The 27,011-nt window shown below is 48.6% G+C and overlaps 1 protein-coding gene across 1 annotated transcript; it reads right to left on the minus strand.

The window, feature by feature from the left end:
* Positions 1-3,729: 3,729 nt before the first annotated feature.
* On the minus strand, positions 3,730-16,284 carry LOC311587071 (stearoyl-CoA desaturase 2). Its single transcript, XM_084763523.1, has 6 exons — positions 15,925-16,284; positions 15,132-15,414; positions 12,143-12,273; positions 10,252-10,457; positions 8,795-9,027; positions 3,730-7,564 (listed from the first exon to the last, which is right to left on the minus strand). Exons 1-6 carry the CDS (start codon positions 15,946-15,948, stop codon positions 7,365-7,367), a joined length of 1,077 nt encoding a protein of 358 aa, XP_084619649.1. The 5' UTR covers positions 15,949-16,284; the 3' UTR covers positions 3,730-7,364.
* Positions 16,285-27,011: the final 10,727 nt, after the last annotated feature.

The following is a 27,011-nucleotide window of genomic DNA, read 5'->3' on the forward strand; positions in this document are numbered from 1 at the left end:
CCACAGTCTGGCCCGGTCCTGCCTACTCATTGTTCCTTAGGGAAAATGGCCAAGATGCCAACGGACTCTTGGATGTCCCCAGCACCGAAATCACCATGAGTCAGCACAGCATACAGTGTTCTTCTGTGAGCTCCCTGTCGCTGGGGCACAGCCGACTGGGCAGGGTGGTCTGGGAGGACTGGTCACCAGAGGAAGAGAAGGGCTCTTTCTATCGCGCCCCCCCCCCCCGCCGGGGAACTTATCACTGGGCTTTCTGGCGTTTGCTCAAAATTCACTGTACAAGAAAGACAGTGCTTTCTTTGTGGCATAGAACATAAAGTATGGGTCACAGAAAGAACACCCACTTCCTGTAACATCTGCCATCGAGCACCGCTGTGGAGGTGCAGGGAGACATCTGCAAAAGAGGAAACTGCCCTTGAGATGCTCAGAACCTAGAGGAGGCCAGACTGTAGTTGACATGAGCAGTGAGGAAGTGCCAGCCCTATTCATACGCTCTGAGAGATGGGTGTGAAAGTCAGGCGTGGTTGAAGGCTAAGGTAAGTCACAGGGGACAGTGAACTGGGGTTGTCACGCAGGCACTGTGCCTGAGTTCTGTGGAGCCAGATGGCAGCACGGCCACTTTCACTGCTTCTAAATGAACTCGGCTAGACCACAAGGGTCAAACCGATAAAGTCTCATCACCGCCTTCTGATGTGAGTCGAGGCATCCTCCAGCCTTTAGTGCCTGGCCAGAGAAATGTTACTGGCGTTACTGTTCCATCTTCCAGCCTTATGAGACTCAGAACTTGATGGACTAACTGTCCAGCTTCAAAAGGTGCTGCATTTGTGTTTGGCACAACCCTTTTCCCGTCTGTGGACGATAGCATCTGGCTTTTCCCAACCGCTGTAATTTGATGTGGCAAGATTATCACCTTAGAGACTACATTATAGCAGAGACCAAATCACTGTTGAATTAAACATGAAAGAACGTGCCCATCGATCAAAGACTTGTATTTCCCCAGCGCACTCTCAGAACTTCTGCTCTTGAATCTCAGCCTGTTAGTACTAAAACAAGAAAACACAAGATGCCCTTCTCATTTAACGTTTGTTATCAGACATGGTCCGTAAACCGTGAAATCACACTTTTAGTAAGCCAGGGTGTTGTGGTGCACGCCTTTAATCCCAGCACTGGTGAGGCAGAGGCAGGTGGATCCGTGTTCGAGGCCAGCCTGCTCTACAGAGAGGAGTTCCAGGTCAGCCAGGGCTACACAGAGAAACCCTATCTCGAAAAACCAAAAATAAAACAGCTAACATTTATGGCTAGCTACTTTTAGCGTATTTGCTCAGTCGTGCAACCATCAGCAATGTTTGGAAATGTCTGTTCCTCACCACAAAAGAGGACCCATGACTCCATTCTTCTCCAGCCCCTGGTGACTCAGTCTGCCTTCTGACTCTAGCTGCGCCTGCTCCGACGATTTCGTATAGACTCCTACAGCACCTCTTGTGCCTGCCTCTGTTGGAGGATTCCCTTTACCAGTTGAGCTGAGTGCTTGTCAAGTATCAGCTAACTGTGCCTGTGTGGTTTAGTGCCGACTCTCCGTTCCACACCACTTAGTCTGGTTGTATACACTTTCATTAATGTACATTAGTAAAATTATTCGTAATGCAAATTCTCTTTGAAGAAAGCTGGAGAGAAGGAAATAAGCTTCACCCATCTTTGACCTTTGACTTGTCTAACCCTGGGTCTCTTCAATTTCTCTGTGAGTGGTATGACTTTTATAATCATCCAACCTAAAAGGAAGTTGACTTGATAAGGATTGCCTTGAGGCTGCAGGTCTGTCTTGGGAGCGTTACCATCTTAATATTAGGGTTTCCAATGTAGAATGTTCCTTTTTCCTTATTTAGGTGTATCCCGTTTTCTTTCAATAGTACTTTATGCTTTTCTTTGAGACAGGGTTTCACTTTGTCCCTTGGCTGGCCTGGAGGAGCCCTGTGTCGATCAAGCTGGCCTCACAGAGATCCACCTGCCTCACCCCCACACCCCAAGTGCTGGGGATCAAAGGGGTGAATGCTTAACCTGGATACGTCAAACTTTCACATGCAGCACCCTGAAGCACTTCTTAAGCAGGACATCTATTACTTGTGATCTAGCTCCGTGTCAGTTTTAAATTATCCATTGCTAGTTTATGGAGGTAAATTCATTCGCCTATTTCTGACAGTACATTAACATCCCCTGGTAGACTTCTTGAAGGACAATCCTAGTTTCTCTCTCTCTCTCTCTCTCTCTCTCTCTCTCTCTCTCTCTCTCTCTCTCTCTTTTGTTTGTTTGTTTGTTTGTTTGTTTGTTTGTTTTGAGACAGCTTTTCTCTGTGTAGCCTTGGTTGTCCTGGACTCACTCTGTAGACCGAATTCACAAGAGATCGCCTGCCTCTGGGATTAAAGGCATGCACCACCAACTTGCCCAGTTCATTCCTGGTTTTTCTATGGAAGGAGAAAACTACTGGCCATTGGGTACTAGTCAATTCACAATTAATACTCTTCATCATTAGTTATTTCTCTTACTTTTGTGTCATGGTTTAATTTTGCTAGGACCTTAACCTACTTTTAGCCTGGGTGGAAGGTGGGGCGAGGTTGAGAATGGGAATTGGTTACTGTCTTCTGGGAGTGTTTACATTTAAACAAGGAAAGGGAGACAGCAGTTGGCCTGGCACTTAATGACTGGCAAAGACTCAGCATACATACTCTGCTTCTGGATAGTCGGGATCACTGAGTCCATTACAGACCCCTTCATGCTAGACACGGTACTAGGACACACCAACCACCGGCCTCCTGGCCCTCCCTTTTACTTGTTTACATTTTGAGGCAGCCTCACTAGGTTGCCCAGGAGGCCATTCCTCCTCACCTTCCCAGGTAGCCAGGATTACTGGCCTGCACCGAACGGCCATGTTTCAAGAGTCCTCTAGAACGTCTAAGGTGAAAGCAGACGCAGAAATTGAGGTGAACCATTGTTCTGTGTACTTTTGGAAGGCCAGTTGTGGCTTGGAAGTTCCTGCTGGAAAGCCAGGTTTCTATAACCTGTGTGTTGTTCCCTTTCTGTATGTAAGTAACCTCAGAGGAAGTAGAAAAGACTAAAAGGGGGCGTGGGGAACCAAGGGAAAACAAACCCCTTTCCCATCTTGTGATCATACAACCCTCCCTGGGATGACTTGCTTTCTTGGGGCTCCTATGTACTAGTGCTAGCACTGGCACGCACAGAAGCTACTTGGCCCCGGATACAGGACATTACCGAGACAAGAGCAAGGTGGACTGCTCAACCTGAGCTGCAAGGGAAAAATCTGCTCTCAGGCAGCCTGTTGGCCCCGAGATAGAGACCTGGCACTTCTCCAAGCCAAGGTGCCAGCTGGTAATATTTTTGATTTAATGCCGACTACTAGTTTCCTGTTGCCGGAAATGAACCTCATATTACACCTACAAAAGGCAGGGCAGGTCACTAGGGTATAATTCAAACGCTGCAGCTTCGGATTCTTTTCATTTTCAAGCCAGGGTTTCTCTGTGTAGCCCTGGCTGTTGTCAAACTCAAGAGGTCGGCCTGTCTCTGCCTCCTGAGTGCTGGGATCAAAGGTGTGGGCCACCACTGATTTTCATCTTTTTCTCTCTTTATAAGTTAAACACATGGGGGGAGGGGATGTGGAGGTGGGGAATCAGACAAGTCCCAGGGGACTAGATCACAGCCAACACACTATGACAAATATTGCAGTCAGATCCATTTCATTTTATTATGAACAAACACAACCTCAGATGAGTAGAAATACTTTCAGAGTTGGTATTAATGAAAATTATTAGATTACAAATAACTACTGTTGCACATAATAAAGGAAAAAATCCCACCCAAGGAAGGAAATGGGAGTCCTGCATGTTTTCATAGCAATGAGTATACACTATCTAACGCATCCATTCAGTCTCTGAAAAGAATGTAGATTAACAATGTCATCTGGGACATAGGCACATGTCAAGTCCATGGTGGACAGTTACTATAAAAATGTGCAGGACTTAAAAAGATTCCTCTGCTGAGGATGCCCAAAGATGTTATATTTGGTCATGCTCAAACCTACCTGCTGAGGTAGGTCAGGATTACCATCCCAGTTTCACAGAAGTAATACTGAGTCACATTATTGTTAAGTGACATTATCCAGTGCTATGGTTTGTCCAGTTAAGTCACGGGTTGGAAACTTAATCCCCAATGCAACAGTGTTGACAGCTGGGTCCGTTAAGCTGATTAGACCGGAAGGGCTCTTCCCTCATTAACATCCTTATCCAAGGAGTGAATTTTTATTGTCAAGAGTGGGGCTGTTATAAAAAAAAAAAAACTGAGGGTGGAAGGAGGCCCTGGCCTGCACCACCAGCAATAACATGGCTAACACTTGCTTAACTTTTCTTTCTACTTAATCTATTTCAACTAAAGGAGACATTCGGGGTCCTAGCCAACCACGAAGAAAAGCTTTCACTTTAAACACTACAACCAGCTTTCCAATCTTCAAACAAATAGCAAAGCCTACAAATCACAGACGCTCAAAATGACTTCCACCATCCCTCAGCTATGGGCATTTCATCCAAAAAGCCCGAAGAACAGTTCACAAAATGAAGCCCCCAAAGGGAATACTGCCAAGTCAGTGTACAGCTAACCCTCCAACCAGGCCAGCCTACATCCTGCCACACTGACAGGCTCTCCACTTTTAAGGAATACAGAGGAAGCAGGCTACAAAGCAACACTGGTTAGGAAAGAGGTAAGGCACCCAAGTCAAATGTGTCCGCAAGGCAGGGACTGTTAAAGAAGAGTCGCTCTATCAGATCTTAGTTTCTTATTAATGTGACGCTTGATTTGAGCTTTAAAAATCTTCAAAGTAGTGTTCCTTAGTGAGCTGGCATGCCCTCACTGACAGGTGGTATCTATAGTAGGGTCCTCAGCCATACATGGTTCAGATCCACGGGGCAGGCTCAGAAGAGAAAAGTTGCTTTTATTTTTCACATATTAAGTGGGTACCCAGTTACCAGCGGAACTCAAATCACCCAAAAGGCATTTCCAAGGAACAGGGCCATAGGTCAGCTAATATACTGGAATCATCCAAGAATTCTATTTTAATCAACAGCTAAAGGAAAAGGCTGCTTTCACGTGGGTGCACAGAGGTCCTGAAGCCTCTATTCAACTAGCACAGGAAGACTGCCAGCTCCAACCACCAGGGGCTCAGCAGTATATATAGTATTTGGTTTACTACCCAGCCAATCTTAATACAGCTGACTGAGCTGAGGGGGAGGGGCAGTCAGATATGCCAAGTAGTTTGCTGAACAAAATCTTTTACGCAAAGTTCATGGCATCTCAGATCTCTTCGCTGGAGCTTCGCGGCAGATGGTGGCTCCGGGTAGAAGGGACTCACACCGAGGCACTTCAGAACAAGAGCTTGCCTCGCCCTTGCTCTGCACCAGCCTTCTGCTGCAAGCACCAGAGTCACCCAGGAGTACTGATTTAGCCCAAGGAGCTTTGCTGACTGCAGGGAGCACTGAGCATGCTCTGCCCTGACTCACACCGGAGGCAAAAATAATAATAAAAAAAGAAAAGAGAAACGAAAAGAAACCCAGGCTGGCTCTCTAATCGGCACACGAGCACAACAGGACCATCTGTTTCGGAGTGACTAGTAAGACAAAGAGCCTCTCTGAGCCAGAGATGTTTCCAGGACATTTGCCAAACTTTTTCTTTAAAGTTTCCCAAGTGTCGGAAGCCTGGGGGCTAGAGATGGAGAATCTGAACACCACAGGAAAAGGGACAGGCAAGCTCCACTTGCTACGGATACAGGTTACATCTCTACGCAAGGAAGCTGCTGGGACTACACAGCTTTACTGCCTGTAAAGATGTAGGACGTCGCTACCCAGCGCAAGACTAAATGTCAAAAAGAGGAGAAACAAACAAGAAAGAAAGAAAGAAAGAAAACTACCCCAGAACACACAAAGTGGGTAGGGGCAAAGAGGCAGATGTTGTAGAGCTAGGATTTGGCCATGTATCCCAGGCAGTCCTGTATTTAGGCTGGATGGTCACAGAGCTGGTGAGGCACAGGTCAATACTGTGGGGAAAGCCCCTCTGCAGAGAAGTGGGACTATAGAGAGCTAATATCTAACCTGCTTCCATTAGAGCACCCCAAAACTTTGTGAAGAAGCCCCCTAGCAGTGGGGTCCCAGAAGCTTTCTTTTGGGAATTAGGAGCTGCTCAGTGTCTTCCGATTTCTCCATCCACTGCTCAAACAGCATCTTTTTCTCAGACTGCAACCTAAGTTCAGCTCTTGAGATCATCCCATCGCTGGACGTATGGAAACGCCAGAGCCGTCCTTCACTTAAGGGAAGGACCAGCATTTGTGAGGATGTAAGGGCAGGAATTAAAAAGTTGGGGGTGCGGTTCACAGAATGCTCAAAACTGCTAGGGGCTGACCTCACCGACACCAAACATGCTTCACCTGAAAACCTCTTGCTCTGCATGTTCCTGTTATGATATTGTTTATATGAGACAAGGTCTCACTATCTAGCTCTGGCTGGCCTTGAACTCAGAAATCCATCTGCCTCTGCCTCCCAAATGCCTGGCCCTATGTCCCTGTTATTAAAGGAAAAGAAAACCCCTCTTCAGGAGAGACCACTTTTCCTACAAATTGTTTTTTGTTTTATTATTTTTTTTTTTAAATCTCAATCTAAAAAACTACACTGAGATATTGATGTGTGTTGTTACTGTATTCTTGTGCCATCAGGTCCCATGGCTGTGACCTACTCAGAATTAGGAGAGGAGGCATGTTGTGTGGGAAGGCTCCAAGCCTGATCACAAGAGATTCCCCCTGCCCCACGTCTTTGATGAATCACAGCCTGCTCGTGGAGTTTGGCCCCTTAAGACTGACCTGCTTTGCAAGTTCTCCGCCAAGAGAAACTATTTTTCCATCCCATCTGGCAAAGCCTGGGCTAAAAATAACAGGAGAAATCTCTGAAGATTTTTCTGGTATCTGACTCAGGACAGCTTAAGAGTTGGGGGTTGGGGCACAAACTTCACTTTAGACCCTTGAAAAGTTGGTATACTGTGGAGGGTGAGCGCTGACTTATGGCTGAGCAGCTGCTGGCTTGGGAGGCAATGAAAAAAACGAGGTCAACGGGGACAAAGCAAAGGAAATGACAACGGGAAAAAAGAAGGGAAGATGAGCTTAGCATCAAAAGGAAGAGCTGTTGACTTTCGGTCTTGTCCATTTTACAATACTGTACCAGGATGGGTTAACTTCGTCGTTTTAGCGTCAGTAGTTAACTAACAGAACATTAAGCCTCTGCCAAGCTGGCTTTCGGATCAGAAACTGGAAGACCCCAGACTCAGCCACTCTTGAAGCTCCCGTCTCCAGTTCTTTTAATCCTGGCTAAGACGGCAGCCTTGGACACTCTCTTCCGGTCGTAAGCCAGGCCGAGGGCAGCCATGCAGTCGATGAAGAACGTGGTGAAGTTGACGTGCCAGCGGTACTCACTAGCGGAGTAGTCATAGGGGAAGGCGTGATGGTAGTTGTGGAAGCCCTCGCCTGGAACAGAAGCAAGGAGAGTGTTAGGGGCTCAGCGATTGCTGCTTCATCCTCTTTGAACACCCCTTAACCAGTGGGTTCCTCAAACTGTGGAGATTCAAGACTGCAGGTGAGTGACTGCACAAATCCATCATCTTTTACTCTGAGCAAACAGACACCCTCCAAGGCACCATAGCTCCATTTATAGTATCGGATTTATACACCTTGTCCAAATTATTCCATTTCTAAGAGTATAGGTAATTTATTTCAAATATAAATGAAAGAACGTTTGTAATGGTAGGTCTCTGAAAAGAGGGACATATGTAAGTTATACAAAGAAAAATATTTTAAAGTCACTTTCAGTATTTGCATGTGTATATGCACAGGTATGCTATAGCATGCACGTGAAGGTCAGAGGACAGCTTGCGAAAGTCGGCTCTCTCCTTCCACTATGAGGGTCCCTGGGGATCAAATTCAGTCCGGTCAGTTTGGCAGGCAAGAGCCTTTACCTGTTGAAACACCATGCCAAGCCAGAAAAATCTGCTTTTAATAACAGCCTAAGCTAATAAGCATTATACAAAGATGGGTGCCAACCTGAACAGTGTCATTAGATGACCAATGGCTCTTATCACTGAGACCCAAAAAAAAAAAGGCCATAGGTCTGCGTAGGGAAAACTAACTCAAGGCCTTTGTCAAGTGGTTCTTGGAAAAAGAACAGGAAAATGTGGGCAGAGAGCAGAGGTACATGTCCATTCATCCTGACCACCGGCACTGGGTTCACAGAAAAACAAAAGAAAAAGGGGAAAGAGGTGGCAGGACGTGAGAAGGCACCATGCAGGCATCGCGTCCAAGAACACTACAGAAATAAAAGTGCTATCAGTGTGATATACTTGAAATGTGCTGTGCTAAGTTAGTCATTCTTACCTTTTATGTGGCATGGCTAAATAAACACACACACACACACACAAAAACATTCATGGAGACAACCCTGCTTTTCTAGTTATGATCCTCTGCCCTGAGTGAGACTACAGACCTGCCAGAGAGAGCTAAAAAATGGAGACCTCAAAAAGGCCTATTATAGTCCAACTTTCACCCTTTCCACAGAAGTTCTGGGCTTTCAAAAGGATTCCCTAATAAAATTATACCCCTGGTCTCCTAATGGGGAATAAACAAATATCAGATTTCTTTGAGTCCTGGTCAAGCACCTCCAGCAGCAAACCACCAGATGTGGTGATCATGGTGGGGACTTACCCACAGCTCCCATCGAAACCAGGATATTCTCCCGAGAGCTGATGTTCTTGTCATAGGGGCGATATCCGTAGAGGTGGGCGGCACTGTTCACCAGCCAGGTGGCGTTGAGCACCACGGCGTACCGCAGGAAGGTGCTCACGCACAAGCTGTTCAGAAACGTTTCCCCCCAGCAATACCAGGGCACCAGCGTGGGCAGGATGAAACACATGAGCAGGAGGCCGGGCTTGTAGTACCTACGGAGAGACCACACACTGAATATGGAGCAAGGACTCTCCCACTTCCTGGACTATCCACTCCCTACAGCCAGGCCTGTTTTTTCCCCTATCCCATAAGTAAAGAATAAAAGGAACCAGCCCGAAAGAACGTGGTGGAAAATTTGAGAGCAAACGCTGTCGTCTCACTGTTTAGATGGGGTAATGCGGATGCAAGAGAGGATTCTACTACCACAGTTGCTTCCTGGGCTGCCATCCACCTGCCTTTGTGTCTCTCTCTCATGACCACTGCAAGTCTCAATGCGACGCGTGGTGTCACGCCTCCCTTTCCTGCCACCAGCATCCCTGGCTCTGCAGGGCCCATGCCAGAACCCCGAGTGACCCTGCCCCGACTGGAGGCCTCATGGTCCTATTGCAACACGGGCCATCCCCATCACGTGGCCAAGGCCACAGATATGCTGAAAGAATTGTCTCTCTGCGACCTTCAATAGCGTCATCTCCCTGTCACGTCCTAGGAAGGTCCCTGCACCTACTCCTTGCTTCCTCGGCATAGGTCCTTCCTACCACGTAACTTGTGCCCCTCCGAAGAGTAAGCACCCCTTCTGCCGCTGGAGACGCCTTTAGGAATTCTGCTGCTAACTTAGCTAAGGAAGCCTGCGCGTAGGAAGGGCGTCGGCAGGCACCCTGTCTTTGTCCTTTTTCTCTCTCACAGCCGGTTACTTCAAGCAGGCGGGCCTCATTCCTGGAACACTCGGCGTTCTGTCTGCACACAATCCCTCTCAGGAACACGCGGGACGCCTCCGTGCAGCTACAGATTCGACACCACCACTTTCTCCTAAAGCCTTCCTCTTCAGCAAGCAATCTCCCTGCTCTTCCAATTTGTCCGGTACAGACATAGCCTGACTCGCGTGGTGACTATCACTTGGCTCGGCCCCCTAGTAGGGCTACTACCTACTACTTCAAGGCAAGGTTCTCCATTACACTCAGCTCTCTCTTTTCCCCCCACTAGGGAAATAAACAGGGTTTGTTTTGCAGTTAGCTGAGTCCAATAAGACAACATAAAGAGAAAGTAGTTTACCTCTGGGGCCTATAGGACATTAAAAAATGGGTTTTTAAAGGATCCGAACATGTAGGCCCAGCAAGTCACGGCTTTTAGTTCATAATTCCTTAGTTTAAAAATGCAAAGAGTATATAAACCGTACAGACCCAGGGCCACATCATCAGCTGCCACCCTCCCCAACTCACCTCCGCTGGAACATCACCAGCTTCTCAGCTTTCAGGTCAGACATGTCCAGTTTTCCGCCCTTCTCTTTGACAGCCGGGTGTTTGCGCACCAGCAGCCAACCCACGTGAGAGAAGAAGAAGCCACGCCGGGAGTTGTGAGGGTCGGCGTGTGTCTCTGAGAACTTGTGGTGGGCGCGGTGATCTCGGGCCCATTCGTACACATCATTCTGGAAGGACGGGAAAGAGGAGCCCAAGGATTAAGAAGAGACGCCTTGGGGACAGGGGGGGGGACGGGGGGGGACGGGGGATGGACGGGGGGATTACAAGAGCCTAGATGGTACAAGACTCTCAGCCCAACTCACAAAACCCTCAAGACACAGTTTAAAAAAAAATGCTTAAGTGCAGCTGAGGAGCGGTCCTCTGCGCCACACTTGCGTTAGAGGCACACACAGAAAAACAACTTAAAGTCCCAGAGCTCAGGAATAGCATGGCACTTCCTGTACAAAAGGTGGTGTGTGGGTGAGTCAGTCCTCACGTTTCATTAGTGAGTAAGATGTTGTCATTTGGGTTTTGTTTTGTTTTAAGTTAACTGTGTGCGTGTGCGTGTGCACATGCGTGTGTGAATACAGGTGCATACATGCCACGGCCCTTGTACGGTCAGAAGACAACTTTTAGGAACTAGTTTCCCCCTTCCTTACCACAGGCACTAAGGATCAAGCCCAGGTTGTCAGTCCGGCACCGAAGGCATCTTTACCCACTGAGCCATTTTGATGATCTGCATGGCAGCTTTTAACCAGTTAACTATGGGACAGGGTGCAAGGGGAGTCTTATTATTTTCTGGCTCCCAGAGTTTGAGGCAAATGGCCTCGGACCCTAGGATGTTTCTCTGTAAAAACAGTAGAGAAACTCCATTCTAACGCCTTCACTGAGTGTCGGGCCTTCCTGCCCAGTATCAAGGCCAGCACGGAACTCAGGGCCATAGCACATTTCTAAGAGCCTCTGGGTCGTGCCACAGCTCCAGGAGCACACCACTGTCTCTTCCCCCCAGGAATGTGAGGAATCTTTTAAAGGTAAAGTTGCTAGGCCGGAGATGACCGGGAGAATCTGGTGAGCACGTCAAATCTTGACAGAGCAGAGGGGACTAATTTGGTTTCCTATTTCCTCTTACTGCAAATTAAACCCAACATTGGCTGTCCTATGTCCTTAAAGCTTTGGAACCACGCAAGCCTCCTCCCAATTCTCTACCGTTTTAAACTGTTGCTTGGACATTCTACAAGATGTCTGACTTCCCACCATAGGCTCGCATGGAACTGTAGTGTCGATCGAGTCAATCTCTAGGCATCTGTCATCTGTCCACTACCTCAAACCACTGTGAGGACTGAGGAGCTAATCTCCCCCTCCCCACCCCCCGAGACAGGGTTTCTCTGTCCTGAACTCTCTTTGTAGACCAGGCTGGCCTGGAACTCACAGCGATCTGCCTGCCTCTGCCTCCTGAGTGCTGGGATTAAAGGCGTGCACCACCACGCCCAGCCCATTAGGGAGCTAATCTAAATGGTTAGTGTTTGTTCTAAAACAACAGAGCCTCAGAGTCTGACACACACCACCTTCTCTCCCACTGCGGTGGAGTCTAATGCACCTGTGTACTGTTTACTTATGATCTCAGAAGCCAGAGTCAGTACCCGGCTCCTGTGCCCCATCTTTTATACTGCAGACCCACAACGGGCATGTTATTGTGACACCACAGGGGACCTCAAGATGAAACCCGACCCAGCGCTTCAGGGATCTTTTCTTATTTCCCTTCCCAGTGAGTCTACGGGTATCTGGACTCCAGCACTGAGTCTGCACCCCACGGGACCACCAGGGACCGGAAAGGGTGATGGAAGGAGGTACAGCCACAGCACCAGCTTCTTACCTGGAAAGCCATGGTGTTGGCGATGATAAGGAAGAGCCTCAGGGGCAGCCTGGCCTTGTAAGTTCGGTGGCTCCACAGGCGGTGAGCCCCGGCTGTGATGCCCAGGGCACTGATTACATAGTACAAGTATGCTGTAGGACAAGAAAGTTGGGCCATCAACCATCAGACCAGTTCCATAAGGGAAGTGTGCCGCAGACTGCCTCCCAGCACCAGCCAGCTGCTCCGTTAGCCTCTGGGTAAAGGTCTAGTTTTCTCTGAAGCCCTAGGATGCCTTAGTCTGTGACACTTCATAGATCTTTACCAAGCTGTGCCATTGGTCATCAGGAGTCTGTCTGTAAGGGCATCATCCCAGGGCCTGTCTTCCTTCTCTGACCTCTAACTGTCCTCTACGATAGTCTGGTCAGGAAACGGCACTTCCTCAACCTGCAGCCCAAACCCAAGGGCATTTTTGATGCACCAGCCAGAACAATCTGGGCAATGACTAGTTGGAGAAGCCAAAACGGTGACACACCAAATGGCTACCCATACCCAAGGCTTTTTTTTTTACCAGAGGTACAAAAGTATTTCAACACCGTGGCAGCATAGAAGACAAGTCATTTGCGTAGCTGCTCAGACACTGCTGAGGATGCTAACCTTCTCATAATCTCCGTGCTATTTGAAGAAGGTAAGTTTTCCGGTCCCCACTCCTTATTTCAGTTCTACCATCCAGCCCCCCCCGAGATCTGTGTGCCCAGTTCCCATGTCTCTCCTTGGCCACACTCCCAGCTATTTAGACTCTCGCCCTGACTGTGAGATTGACGCACCGCACTGTGCTCAAAGCTGGCAGATGAGCGTTGCTTCCCTGTCCTTGAGACATGCAAGCTCAGGAACTGCCAGTCGTGATGTCTTAACTCAGAAGGAGAGGCAGGGTACCCATCTGCCCCCTCCATTAGCAGAACTAGGGAGCAGGGACTGGGGCCTTGGTAAAAGTGGCTAATACTGGTTCCCTCCCAAGGAACGCCAGGAAGGGCCTTCACAGGCTGCAGAATTTAGTTGCTATTGGAGACAGCACACACTGTACAAACTGCTCTGTGTCCTTCTGCAGAGATAAGAACCCTCTCTCTTCCTTCTCCCCTTCCCCCCACCCCACTTCCGTCCCTCCTACATGATCCCAGGAGAGCAAGACAGCATACTAAGTTCTGGCCATGGGATAAAAGACTTTCATCCCGGTAACTGGAAAAATCCTAGGGTAACCAGAGCCCTGCATCACTGAAGGGCTTTGGGCAGAGCAAAAGCCCTGAGCTGAGCACAAAAAAGCAAAGAAACAAACAAACAAAACACCCAAACGTTTCTTGCTGGGGGTGACCCAGGAAAACTGGGTCCAAAAGCACAGATGTTACCAAGAGTGGCGTGGGGTTTGAGTGTTCGACCACACACAAAACCCAGAGACACAAGAACTCAGGCGGGCAGTGAAGCTCTCTTTCAATTCACCTCTCAGCCTAGCAATCGGGAAACTTAGATCCCTCCTCTGTCTCCCAGAGAAAAGCACCTACAATAGTGGGTAGGAAACATCTCATAGTTTTAACTTCAGAAACGGGCTGGGGGAGCTTTAGGTTCTTACAGTGTTGCCAGAGACATCACTTCTGCTCTGGAGTTAGAATCCACAGAGGTGCAGAAGACTCTTAAAGCAGCCAAACAAGGCCGGCAGGGCACACAGCCAATCTAAAGAAGCATTCATTCCCACTTTTGGCAAAGATGGTGGTGCATGCCTGTAATCCCAGCACCCGGGAGGCAGAGACAGGTGGATCTCTGTGAGTTTGAGGCCAGCCTGGTCTACAGAGAGTTCCTGGACATCCAGGGCTACACAGAGAAACCTTGTCTTGGAAAAAAAAAACACAAAATAAAACCCAAAAAAGAAAGAAAAGAAAGAAATGTCTGGTATCAGGAAAACTGTCAAGAACCATATCTCATCGCCTGTAGGATCTAAGACCGAGGTAGAGGCAGCTAACACTTGGACAACCAGCCCTTCCATTAGTACCTACACTCAGACGCTGCTCCAGAAAACCTCCCATTGCCAAGAAGAACCCCTTGCTCGTAGCCCCTCAGAGAGCAGCAAGGCCCCCCTCCCCCATCACAGACCTCCACTTCCTCCTTCCGGGTTCAGGGTTTAGCTGTGAATCCTCCTGCAAAGAACACGTGCCTATCTAGGGGGCAGCACTGCCTCCAACCAATACCCATGGATCCCTGAGGAGCTCAGTTAGGCAGGTCAGTACCAGGGTGGCACACTCTAGTGGCAACAGTTAGTTCAGGGCCACTCCAGGCTCTATTCCCAGCCAAGGAGGCATTTTAGCTATGTTTGAAGGGGAAGGGGCCACAGCACTATGTGGGTACAGGAGAAGAGCAGCAGGGGGCTAAATAGAAGGAGAAATACTCCTGCAACCTTACTTAATTCTAAGAATGGTTTGCTCATGGGCTTGTGCCAAATCCTAGTGCCCAGTACCATTTAACTGGTATATACCTTTCAACTGAGATATACAAAAGCCTCTTCGGCATCCTACAGGCAAACCAGCCTGGTCCCGCCAGGCAGGGAGGTCCTAAGAGTTGAGCTTACAACCCCCCCCCCACCCTGCTCTCTCCTCGTAAATAGTATCCCGTGGCTCTGTCCCCTCACTGGCCTCAACAGGTGTCCTTGAGGCCTGTGGTCTTGCTCTTTGTTCTTCTAATGTTTCTTGGGCAGGGCTGGGACAGGTGCCATCAAGTGACTCATACAGAAAAGCTTGTCAAGAGACTTCAGCATCAAATGTTAGGAGACTCTCAAAACTCAGACGTCGTCCCCGCCCCCCCCCACTCCACCCCCGCAACCATTCTAATACCACTAGGCTCTTTTCCCAGCCCAGCTGGTCCATCAGGAACCAAAAAGAAAATACCCCTGCCTTGGGTCAGAGGCCACCTCTTTAAAGAGAAGGAGCGACCGGAGGCACTGGCTCCAGACAAGGGGGGAACTACTCACCAAAGAGGCAGGTGTAGACCTTGCAGGAGGGTACCAGTGTGATCCCATACAGGGCTCCCACGTGTAGCAGGGCCATAAGGATGATGTTCCTCCACACGTACTCCAGCTTGGGCGGGGGCCCCTCCTCATCCTGGTAGCTGGGGTCATATAAGTCATCTTTTATTTCAGGGCGAACATCTGCTCCCCAGTGGTGAGGGTTCTTGTCAAACTTCTCTTCTCCGTTCTGCTGTCCCCCAGAAGGGGGCGCTGTGATTGTGGTGGTGGTCGAGTAAGAGCCAGAGATCTGCAAGGAGAGGGGGTGGGGAATTAGGACTGCAGACGCGTGGGGGCAGCAGGGGGTACTCCTAGCTAAGGTTACCTGCAGGAACGCGGCAATACCGGCCATCCCCCAGTGCCAAAGGTTGCATGACTGTGGAGGGTACCACAAAGTGGAACAAGGGGAAGTTTCCTGAAATGTGCACGCTGGCGGGAATAAATCTTAGGCTGTAGGGGCTTGGAGAGATGTTTTATTATCAGCAGCACCCTTAGCAACTCACAAAGGAAGACCTGTCCGTATCGAAAAAAAGGTCAGGCTTTAGTTTTACTTTAAGATTAAGAAACACAAGTTAGGAGATCAACTGCGCTCAGTATAAATCTGGTTAATTGCCCCCCCCCCCCCAGAAGAGCAACGCAGAATGATGGCTAACTGCTCAGTGCTGCTCTGAACTCTCTCCAACCCCCAACCAGCCACCCATCTACAAGTCCAATCTGCACCCGCCAACCTGAGAGGGAGGGGCCATTTGGGGGAGCTCACCTCTTGCAGTATGTGGGCCGGCATCTTGGCGTCGGATGCTGGGATCACGTTCCCAAGGATGAGAACGTGCAACGAGCTTCAGATCTCAGGGACTGAGGGTGCAGTGACTAAGTTTCTGCAGCCCGCTGGGCTGTACAAGCCCCGGGCCAGTGCTGGCAGTGGGGTAATCGTGTCCTGTACTTCCTTAGGTTCGGTTTATTGATCAGTGACCAGATTAAAAATCAAAAACTGGCTAGCCAAGGCAGCCGCAGGCGGAGACAAGGATAGGAAGTGTGAGAGGACGCCAAAAACGCAGCTTGCAGCCACCAGTGTCCAAGAGTCGGAATACTGCAGACACTAACACCGCATTGTCCCATCCCTAGCCAGGCGGAGGGGGGCGATGCTAATGAGGCTTTCGTAAACTCTGGCTAGTCATTGGCCGATGGGAATTTGGTACCACCTCGTCCTGCTGTTCTCATTGGCTCTGTACAATCTGCTGTTCCCTCTGCCCCCGGCTCCTCCTCCCCCTCCTCCCTTCTTTTTCTGCCTCTTGGCTTCTCACCCATCCCCCGCTGGTCCTCCACCCAGCCCCCACCCTGCCACAGGGGCGCTTCGGCGCTTTCTCTGGAAGAGAAAACCCAATCCAGCAGTGGGGGTTGCCTACCAGGTCAGGAAGACTCGGTGAGGCACGTAGAGGTTGCATGGTTGGGAAAGCCACGACAGCACCGACCACTGGCAACTCCATCCGGTCTTTGCATTTCCAGAGGCGCGCGGGAGGGGAAATGGCTACCACCAACGGAGAGCAAAGCTGAGAGGGGCCTACAGCCCGCCTCCCTCCTCAACAGGCGCCTCTGTAGTCCCTGTTGGAACAATGGCTCAGCGTAGCCCACCAGCTCCAGGATGTTTACCAGATAATACCCGGAGCTCTGGTGCCATAATCAAGTTTTCATAGATCTGTGGCTTGCCCATTCACACTAGGCTCAGTCACAATGGTCACTGTGCACACTCCAAGGGCACAGCTGCCATCAGTCAGCTTTATCCATTCCCACTGCCCATTCACGCCTGCCTTCGGAATGCACGTGGCACCTTTGGGAGACTCTGTTAGGTTGGAAGTTTGCAGTTTTCTACGTGGAAAAAAAAAACCGGGAAGCATCAGGCCGAGGGACGAAATAGAGAGAGAGAGAGAGAGAGAGAGAGAGAGAGAGAGAGAGAGGGTGTTGAATTATTATTATTACTGGAAGCCTCACTGTAGCTGCGCAGTGGGTACTCACTCCATCTTTCCACTTTAAACAGGAGGAACGTGACATAAGCAGGTGAGATAGCTTGCCAGAGGTCTCCTCAGCCCGCAAGTGATGCCGTTATGTCAGCACAGCCAAGGTGAAGCTGGTGGCCAAGCTTTCAGAGCCTGCTGGGAGGACTTTTAGGTGTTCTGACCTCACACGCCTTCCCTCTCACTCCCGTCTTCTCTGGGCCTGTGTTAACTCTCTCATGAGAACTTGTAGCCTAGCAGGCTATGCGTTCACAGTCGGCTTCCGTGTCCAGCTCACCCCATCACTGCATTGCCCACCTCTAGGAAAAGGGTTGATAAGTGAGATTCCAGGAATTTCTTGAGACCAAGACGTGCCTTCTGGTCTCAGGGGCTTGCCGACTCTCTGGCTAGTGACCAGATAACCTCCATTCCAGGCCTGGCTCACTAGCCAGTGCCAGAAATGCTAAATGGGGCCAGGTGCTCTCAGCAAAGGGCAGTTGGGCTAGTGGCTGCTCAGAAGTGCTGGGTGGTTATCTCTAGGGGCTGCTCTCCCCAGTGAGTTGTCTATGTGATGTCTCATCTGCTTGATTCTTTTTTGCCGGCTGTAGGTTTGATTTTCTTTGTCCTTGGCTGCTAAAACAAACTCCTTTAGACTGTGAGGCCTGGACAACAGAAAATGGTTTTCTCACAGTTCTGGAGGCTGGGCATCTATATCAAAGCACCAGCCATTTGATTCTGCCAAGAATGAGCCTCTGATTTCTAGGAGACCATCTCTTCTCTGTCTTCAATGGGGAAGGGGTGAGCTTGGTCTCTAGGATTTCTCTTTGAGAAAAAAAAAAGATTTATTGTTATTTCAAATTATGTGGATATCTGTGTGCATGTGATTACGTACGTGTGAGTGTGGGTGCTTGAGAACACCAGAGGCAGTGGATCCCCTGGAGTTGGAGTTGAGCAGTCTAATGTGGGTGCTGAGAATCAAACTTCGGTCCTCTGGAAGAACAGCAAATGCTCTCAACTGCTGAGCCAAGCCACATCTCCAGCCCCTTGGAGTCTCTTTTATTAGGACACACATATCATCCATGAAGGTGAGGAACCACCTTCCAAGCTACTGATGACGTTTCACCAGATGAGGTCAGATTTCAAAAGCATCGCGCTCTTTTGGGATGAAGATGCAAGGGGTCCTTTGGGATGCTTTAACTGCTGCTGAAGACAGCTCTGCATCTGCTACCTGCCCTTGCATTTACTCAGCCTGCAGTCCACAGCGCTGCTGGCATCAGTGCCCAGGGCTGGTTGGCGATGTTACTTAAGCCAGCTGCCATTGCATTCTATCAGAGAAAGCCAGGGAGGTCTCCCAAGACATCCATGTAGAACAGGAGTTCCACATTATTCTCCAAGACAGGTTACTGCCCTGGGGAGGAAGCTCTGGGAGCCTAGAAAAGGGCTATGTTAGGGAGAATGAGTTCCAGGAAGAAAAAGGTGGGAGACAATGTAACTGTTGCTGAGCAAGCTAGGATGCCGCCTGGCTCCTCCCATGTGCGCCTGGCTCCTCCCATGTGTGCCAACGTAAGAAGATCCTGACAGTGCGCAAAACAAAGCTTTGGAAACTTGGCATGGAGAAGTATTAAGTGACCATCAAGCCAAAAGCTTAGGCAACGTGATAAATGTCTACAGTTGAGTGTGCAGTGAGGCAGCAGAGAGCTATTTTGGCACAGCGATGCACAGTGTCTGCTTTGAGGATGGAGATGGGAACTCTCCTGTATGGAAAAGGACACAAGGTTATATGGCAGCTTTTACTTTTGACCCTTCAACTCAAGAGAGTAAGAATAAAATAGCCCCCACTTAGGCATCTTAAATGAGTTAATTGTCCGGAGTTCCTCTTGGCCACGGCATGAAGCCTGCACGTCTTCCCATGCCTGTGGAGGCCCCAGATCCTGGTCCTTCCCCATTATGTCTCCTTTAAATGTCCTCATTTCTCTTCAGTCCCTTGATATTTCACTATAAAAACCTAAAAATATGCCTTTGCCTTTGCCTTTGCCTAGAGCCTTCTGCCCCTCCAAACTTAACCCACTGGTGACCTCACTGGTTCCTGGTCTGTCTGTCTGTCTGGTTTTAAATCACCCACTGGTTTACCAGGCTGGCTCCCTGTGTCAAATACTCTTTTTAAGCCCTATGTGGTTTCTGCTTTCTGCTTTTCTGGCATTTGTACTGAGATTTACTAAGAAGATAGGACTTGAGTGCCTGACCCAAGAGGAGCTTTAAGTGAGTCTTTGTTCATTGAACTTGTTACATAAATCACAAATAAGAGATTTTTTTTCTTTTCTTTCTTTCTTTCTTTTTTTTTTTCTGTTGTTGTTTTGTTTTGTTTTTTGAGACAAGGTTTCTCCGTGTAACAGCTCTGGCTGTCCTGGAACTCTCTCTGTAGACCAGGCTGGCCTCAAACTCACAGAGATCTACCTGCCTCTGTCTCCTGAGTGCTGGGATTAAAGGCCTGCGCCACCACACCAGGCTTCAGGACATTTTTTTTCCAGACAGGGTTTCTCTGTGTAGCCTTGGTTGTCCTGGACTCGCTTTGTAAAATAGGCTGGCCTACCTCTGCTTCTCAACTCCTGGGGTTAAAAGTGTGTGCCACTAACCCCAGCTAGCACTATTCTCTTTTAAGCAATAGATGAACATATAGTAAAGGTGTTTTTGAAAAGATGCATCTTGGGGTGGGTATTTTTTTTTTTAATTTCTTAGCCAGGGTGGCAAGTCATAGGAATTTCAAGGTATGCAGAAGTGGGGAGTGGAGACGTGGCAGCTGGATGGGGACGCTCTTGTCTTAGCCTCACTTTGGGACCTTACAGTAAGTCCTAAACAGAGGCATGTTTTTCTAGCTCTCATTTCTAAGCCCAAGGCAGGAGCTAGCCAGGCAAAGAGAACAGAGTGGGGAGGGCCACATACCTGACCCTGAGCTTGTGTCAACCTGGCTCAGCAAAGACCTTGCTAGAGAAATGCCCTTCTCGGTTTTTCCGTGTTAAATGACGGTCACAGTGTGAACTCATCTTCCCAGTGAGAGAGAAGACTCAGCATTACTGTGAGCAGTTTTCTTCCCCATCGTGTTCAGATACAAAGTAAGCATTTTCTAATGTGGAATTAGGCCAGGCTATTCCTATAAGCTCCATAAGGAAAGTAAATTAATAATGATCTTTGAATTTACTCTTCTACCCATTTCACTCCCCTCCCCTTTCCTTCTTTCTTCCCATTCCCCTCCCCCTTCTCCCCCCCCCCCCCCTCCATTCCTTTCCCTGCCCTTTCTTTCCTTCACAAATAATTCCAGTCCTTGTTCAGGATACTGTTTGGCACTTGGTGCCAGAGCCTGAGTGGGGGAAGCACACTTCATTCCCGCCCATCCCACCCCCACCCCCACCTTCTGGAGGAGAAGCCTGGTGCTTGGCATTGAACCCCAAGGACTGTGAGGAAGCTGAGTGGCTGCTGAAGGAGGGGATGTTTTCCCGGTCTCTGGGTATCCTCCTTCTGAAAGGGGCTAGAGCGAGGGGCTGAAGGTCAGCTTTCTGCTGTAAAGCTCTGAACCATTTGAGAAACCTTACTCAAGAACACTTAGCCTTCAAGTTTAGGAAGGTGTGCGTGTTAAGGTAAAAGAACATTCTATTCTAATTTCATTGAAAAGTTCGATAGCTTGCTTTAGAAACCCTTCTATGTTAGTTAGGATTCTGCCTCAGTCGGCCTAACCGCCTACCTGTGATGTCATTGCCTACCTCCCACTGGGCATGGCCTTACCCAAGATTATAAAAGGCAAATCCTCTTCATGGCGCTCTCTGTCTCTCACCTCTCTCCCGCCTTCTCTCTCTTCCTCTCTTCCTCTGTCTCTGTCTCTGTCTCTCTCTGGGGTACCCTTCCCCCCCTTTCCTTCTCTCCCCATGCTCATTTAATAAACCTCTATATAATATCTGTTGCCTGGTATCTTATTTTCTTATTTTTTAAAATTGGTGGCCCCCATGCTGGGAAGGCTCTTCCAGAATTGTCTAAGTCTGGAATCCTTTCTACCGACCTCGTTTTATCTAACACACTTCCCACAATTTCCTTCTGTTACAAACTTCACTCTAAATCTCCATTCTGAACCCATCACCTTCAGGCCGCGATTCTAAGCTGCGGTAAATTTCTGCTACTCTGCTCTCCCCTGGGGCCCAGTGCAGCGCGGAGGGGGGCGTTTCTTACCTTGCTATGGCCCTGACATCTTTTGTTTTCTGCTTCATTATTCTAAAAAGAGAAATTAAGAATGTATAACTTAATAAGCTGTCTGTGGGCTGGGGATATAGCTCAGTGTTAGTTTACTTGCCTAGCATGTGCAAGACGCCTTTTCTACCAATAGCGCTGCAAAAAAAAAAAAGAAAAGAAAAGAAAAGGAAAAAGAAAAGAGTTGGTGCTGTTGTTCACCCCTGTAATTTCTGTAGGAGGAAATTGGACTCAAAACAAGCCTAGGCTACATTGTAAAACGTAGTCTAAAATAAGTAAATTGCCCCTGTGCCATTCACATCACCATGAATCGCTATTAAGTATTTCATAAACCAGTCGGCACAGGGATAATTTAGGTAAGGGAAAACATGTGCTCAGCAGTCATTTAGAGCCACATGTCACAAGTGGAGATGGCCAGACCTGGGTAGTGTGACATCCCTTCAGCATATTGGAATAGACATGTCCCTGTATTGGCTCTGTCTAGAATGCCCCTCGCTGCTTTTTGGGGGTATGGTCTTCCATGTGACTCATTTTGCTCTACAAAAGCCAAGATGTCACAGTCAACTTATTCAAAGTTCATATTTTCATAATGGCCAAAATTTGTATTTTTCTGACAAGTGAATTTAAAACCACTCTTGCCTCCTCTCCCCTTTTCTCCTTTTCCTCTCTCTTTTCATTTTATAGGCACGATTCTCAGATAAAGTTAATGAGAATTTTTTGGTTCTGGCAAGAAGCATGTTATAGAGAGAAAGTTGATTAATTTATGCACTTAGGGGTTTTTTTTTCTTGTCAAATCCATCTCTAAGAAGACTTCAAAAGTTCAAATAAAGCCAAGTTCAAAAGAAGAGATGAAAGAATTTTTATTTTACTTGTTGGAATTTATTGAGGGAAAGTTTCCACAGACTTAAGTACAAGTAGAGAGAGAGACGGGCAGGGGAGAGGAAGAATGTGAGAGCAGAAAGAGATAGAGAGAGAAAAAGAGAGAGTAAGAAAATTAAAAGAGCATTAGCACCAGACAGTGTGTGCAAATGGCCATTTAATGCCAACACTGGGAGGAAGAGGTGGGCGGATCTCTGAGTTCGAAGACTGCCTGGTCTACAGAGTGAGTTCCAGGACAGCCAAGACAAATCGTCTCCAAACACAAAACCAAACAAAATGCTCTGAAGAACAAACATCTCTGAGTAGGAAGGACCCAGTGAACGTCCTCGACGATAGAATAGCAAACTTGGAAGAACACAGCGCATCTTGAAAACAGTTTCTCCCATGACTAACAGAGATCGTGCGTCTTCAAAAACAACAAAATAAACGACTAAGAAAGAATCAGGGGCAGAGGATCCTAAGGAGGGAAAATGATCACTGCGCAGGCGCGGGAGGCAAGGTCTGCGCAACGTGCTCAGAGGGACCTGTCTTTGCTGGAGCTTTTTGTGGGGGCTGCAGGCTTTAGGGAACTGAGATCAAAGGATGCTTCACAAGTGAGGAGGCAGAAGGGGTTGAGTGGCATGAGAAGAGTGTGTAGAGAAGCAGGAGAGGAAAAAAAAAAGCAGTGACTGGATCCAGAACAAAGAACGTTGTGCAATAGTGAAGCCACTGTGTGAACGATGTTTACCCAGTCGCTGTAGTACAAACACCAGTTACCGATTCAACTAAAATTATGACACACACTGTATTAAGAGGATGGAGAGCCGGGCGGTGGTGGCGCACGCCTTCAATCCCAGCACTCGGGAGGCAGAGGCAGGAGGATCACTGTGAGTTCAGGGCCAGCCTGGTCTACAAAGTGAGTCCAGGACAGCCAAGGCTACACAGGGAGACCCTGTCTCGAAAAGGCAAAAAACAAAAAAAGGATGGAGAAGATGAAATGCACATGTTCCTATCTGAATGTGAGTATATGGTGCTCATCACGGTGGCTGTTCCAAGGGGAGAGGTCAGAAATGAAATTCTTAAGTAAAGTAAGCATGTATATAGAGATACAAAGAGGAATGTCAGGAGTCAGCTGAAAATAATCCAAAGGTGTTCATCTGAGGAATAAAATGGGGAGGAAGAGGGGCGCTGCTACCATTTCCAAAACAAGCCCTAATGAATTTATTTCATCTTTTAAGTCATGTACAGCTTTAACTGGGCCATAACACAAGACCAAATGTATTTGGGGGGGAGATGTAACATAGTTGGTAGAGGGCTCACCTGGCTGCACAAAATCCGAACTTTGATCCTCAGGGCTGCATAAAACCCAGTGTGGTAGCATGTGTCTGTTACCCCAATACTCAAGAGGTTATGTAAAAACCATATCTCAAGAAAAACAGAACTGGAAGAGACTTTTGGGTTGTTTTTCCCTAACGTGGGCCCTGCTGGCCTGGAAGTTGCTGTGCAGACCCTTCTTGCCTTGAACTTAAAGAAATCCCTCTGCCTCTGCCTTCTGAGAGCTAACATCAAAGGTGCATGCTACCACACTTGGTTTCAAGAGTTTTTTTTTAGTGTGAACAATGTCCACTGGACACCTGTCCCTTAATCTCTCCATGTCGGTCTCTCTGTCAGGTCTGCTAGTCTCTGTATAAACTTATAATGCATTCTGGTCAAATGCAGCCTTTACCTCTTGATCCTTCTGCCTTAGTCTCCCGAGTTTACAGCTGTGTGACACTATGCCTGGTGTCCCCCAAATCGTTTAAGACAATTTAGTTCGTATTTCTTCAACTCTCCACCCACAGTGGCCCATACACCCCAACACCCAAACAAGGATACCATAGGACTGACTGGAAGGCACTGGGTGGTTCTGGGTGTCTTTATTGTCAGCTGTCTCCCACTGTCCCTTCATGATTTCTCCCCGGGGCTATTTAAATGGTTGAGTATCAAAACTAGGCCGACCCTGTCCTCTTCTACTTTATCAGTTCCGGATCCTTGACTTTCTCCTAGCATCCTCTCTTCCTTCCTGTTGGCGCAAGGAGGGTTAAGATTATTTTCACATGGAATATCACCATCTCTCCCAGATTCCAGAATAGTTTCTTTCCTCTTTGCTGTGAGGTTCCAGGCCAGCCTGGTCTACAGAGTGAGTTCCAGGCTTGCCGGGGCTACAGTTTTTTTGTTTCAAAACCAAGTGTGTGTGTTGGGGGGGGCACTCCTGAGAATGGGGGTTGCCTAGTGAGCCAAGGGAGAAGCGAACACTCAAAAAGCTTCATTCAGGCCATGGATGGTGCTCAGGCCCCTTCACAGAACATTCACACAGCACTCCACTTACAGCATGCTGTTTGCTGTACAAATTCCAGGAATGACTCTTTTAGTCAACAGGCTTGTGCCCAGGCTGGGTTCCTCGTGCTCTTTAGCATAAAAATACATTGGTAGGGTACTGGGCAGTGGTGGCGCACACCTTTAATCCCAGCACTTGGGAGGGAGGCAGAGGCAGGCAGATTGCTGTGAGTTCAAGGCCAGCCTGGTCTACAGAGCGAGTCCAGGACACTCAAGGCTACACAGAGAAACCTTGTCTCAAAAAAAAAAAAATTATGACAGTTATCATACGTTGTTTCCTTGAAATGATAACATTACCTTACCAATATCTGAGAAAATATGCCCAATATTAAAGTGATTAACAATTGATTGGTCATCATAGTTTGAAATAAAAATGTTACATTAAAAAAAAAAAAGCCATGTGTGGTGGAGCATACCTTTAATCCCAGTACTTGGGAGGCAGAAGCTATCGGATCTCTGAGTTCAAGGCCAACGTGGTCTGCATTCTGAGACCAAAAAAGCGAAATAAAATTAACCAAAACCATACACCCCAAAACCAGTTAATCCATCTCACAGATAAACAAGTAAAAGTCTGTTCTTGGAGATACTCAGACCTAAAGTCCTCTCCATGTCAGCCACCCAGCACGGATCTCATGAACAGAATGCATTAATTCTCCTCCTAAATGTCTCACATGTCTTTTGCCATCCTCGTCACTGGAGTCCTAACAAAGCCTGGGTCTGCCTTTCCAGCCCTAATCTGGTTCCTCTCTGCTCTGCTGTGGTCACCACAGTTACTTTTCTCAAACAGGGATTTTCCTGTCCTGCTTGAGGACATCTCATGACCCCTTATCACTAAGCAATCTAGACTCTGCGTGCCTGGCTGGCATTCACAGCCCCACCCCACCCCCCACCCCGCGCACATTCTCCTCTCCACACCCTTTCTGGCCCAGTAACCTCTGCCTGAATCAGTTTAAATACTTTGGTCTGTTTTCTGTACCCTCTTCTGCTACCAGGACATACAACGGGTCTTTCTTTGAACTGGCGCCCTGCCTCCCTCCTACGTGACAGATGTTCGCACGAAGCTGTAGGACCGTGCTCTACTTAGCCAGGTTCCCCCACGAAGGAGGCAGTCGGGGGGCTGGAGCCCATACTCAAGGTCACCCGTGGGGCAAAGCTGGCCATGTGGGGCCCACAGCTCTGCGTTTCTCCTCCTTGGCGAAGGAGACCAATAGTGGGTGGGGGTGGGGGGTATCCCTAGGAAGCTCTCTATCAGATCCACCTGGGATGATGACTACGTGGTGCGCTCTCACCCTCCCCCCCACCCCAACATTAGCGGAGCCAAGCAGGGGGGTGCTGAAGAGGAACCACAGCCGCCCCTTCCCCCCACCCCTATCCCCCCGCGCGCAGCAAAGCTGCAGGGGCGGGGCCTCCTGGTTGGAGCCGGCGCCGGCAGAGTCGCAGCGCGGCTGCTGATTGGCTCCGCGGGGTCAGGCGCTATGGGCCGAGTGAACGCGAGTAACCCCGGGGCGGATGCTGACCGAGAGTAACCCCGGGGAAGGGCCGCCTCTCCCTGGATCTCTCGAGGCGTCTGGGCTCCCAGGCCCGCCCCCTACAGAGAGGCTGGGCGGAAGGAGGCTGATGGTTGGGACGTGTGCACCTCAGAACTTAGGTTTCCACACCGATGTCCTTCTGCCCCGAGCTTCCTTATGTGGGAGTTTAATGGGAAGTTTAGAGAGACCACAGAGGTGTTGGGACATAGTAGGAGTCACACAAATGACTGTAGTGTGTAGCTTAATTGATCCAGGGAATTGACGGCCTGTCCTACTGTAGAAAAGACAAGGCTAGATGCTACCAGAGTCCTTCAACTAGAGGCGCGTTTCCCCCACGCAGTTCCCCCAGAGCAAGAGGGCATCGGAGGATCTGCCGGGGCTGGCTTTTGTGGAGGAAGGGAGGAGGAAAGGCACAGCTGTATGGACACATGAATACTCAAGGGGGACAGTCATTGCTGGTGGGAGTATAAAACGGTGCAGCCACTGGGAAAGAGAGTTGGATGTCCCACAAGAATTACCATATGAGCAATGGCATCCCGTCTTGGTTACATACAAAGACTATTGACGGCAGGTTCTCAAATATTTGCCCAGAAATATTCATTGCAACACATTTCACACTTCCTGAAAGACGGAGACAGCTGTACACCAACAAAGAGTACTTCAGCTGGGGTACACAGTACAACCCAAGAGTCGTCGGCAGATGGTAACGAGGTATTGATAGACATCACAGTATGAATGGGTGCCCAAAAAGTCATGCTGAGAGAGGAGAGCCACAGAATACGGCAAGCTGTACAATTCCGTTTCTGTGAAATATCACCAACTAGGTAAATCCTAGAGACAGAGTGTTAGTTGTTACAAGGCAC

Source organism: Acomys minous (assembly GCF_964271855.1).
Source record: "Acomys minous genome assembly, chromosome: 2".
Lineage (NCBI taxonomy): Eukaryota > Metazoa > Chordata > Mammalia > Rodentia > Muridae > Acomys > Acomys minous.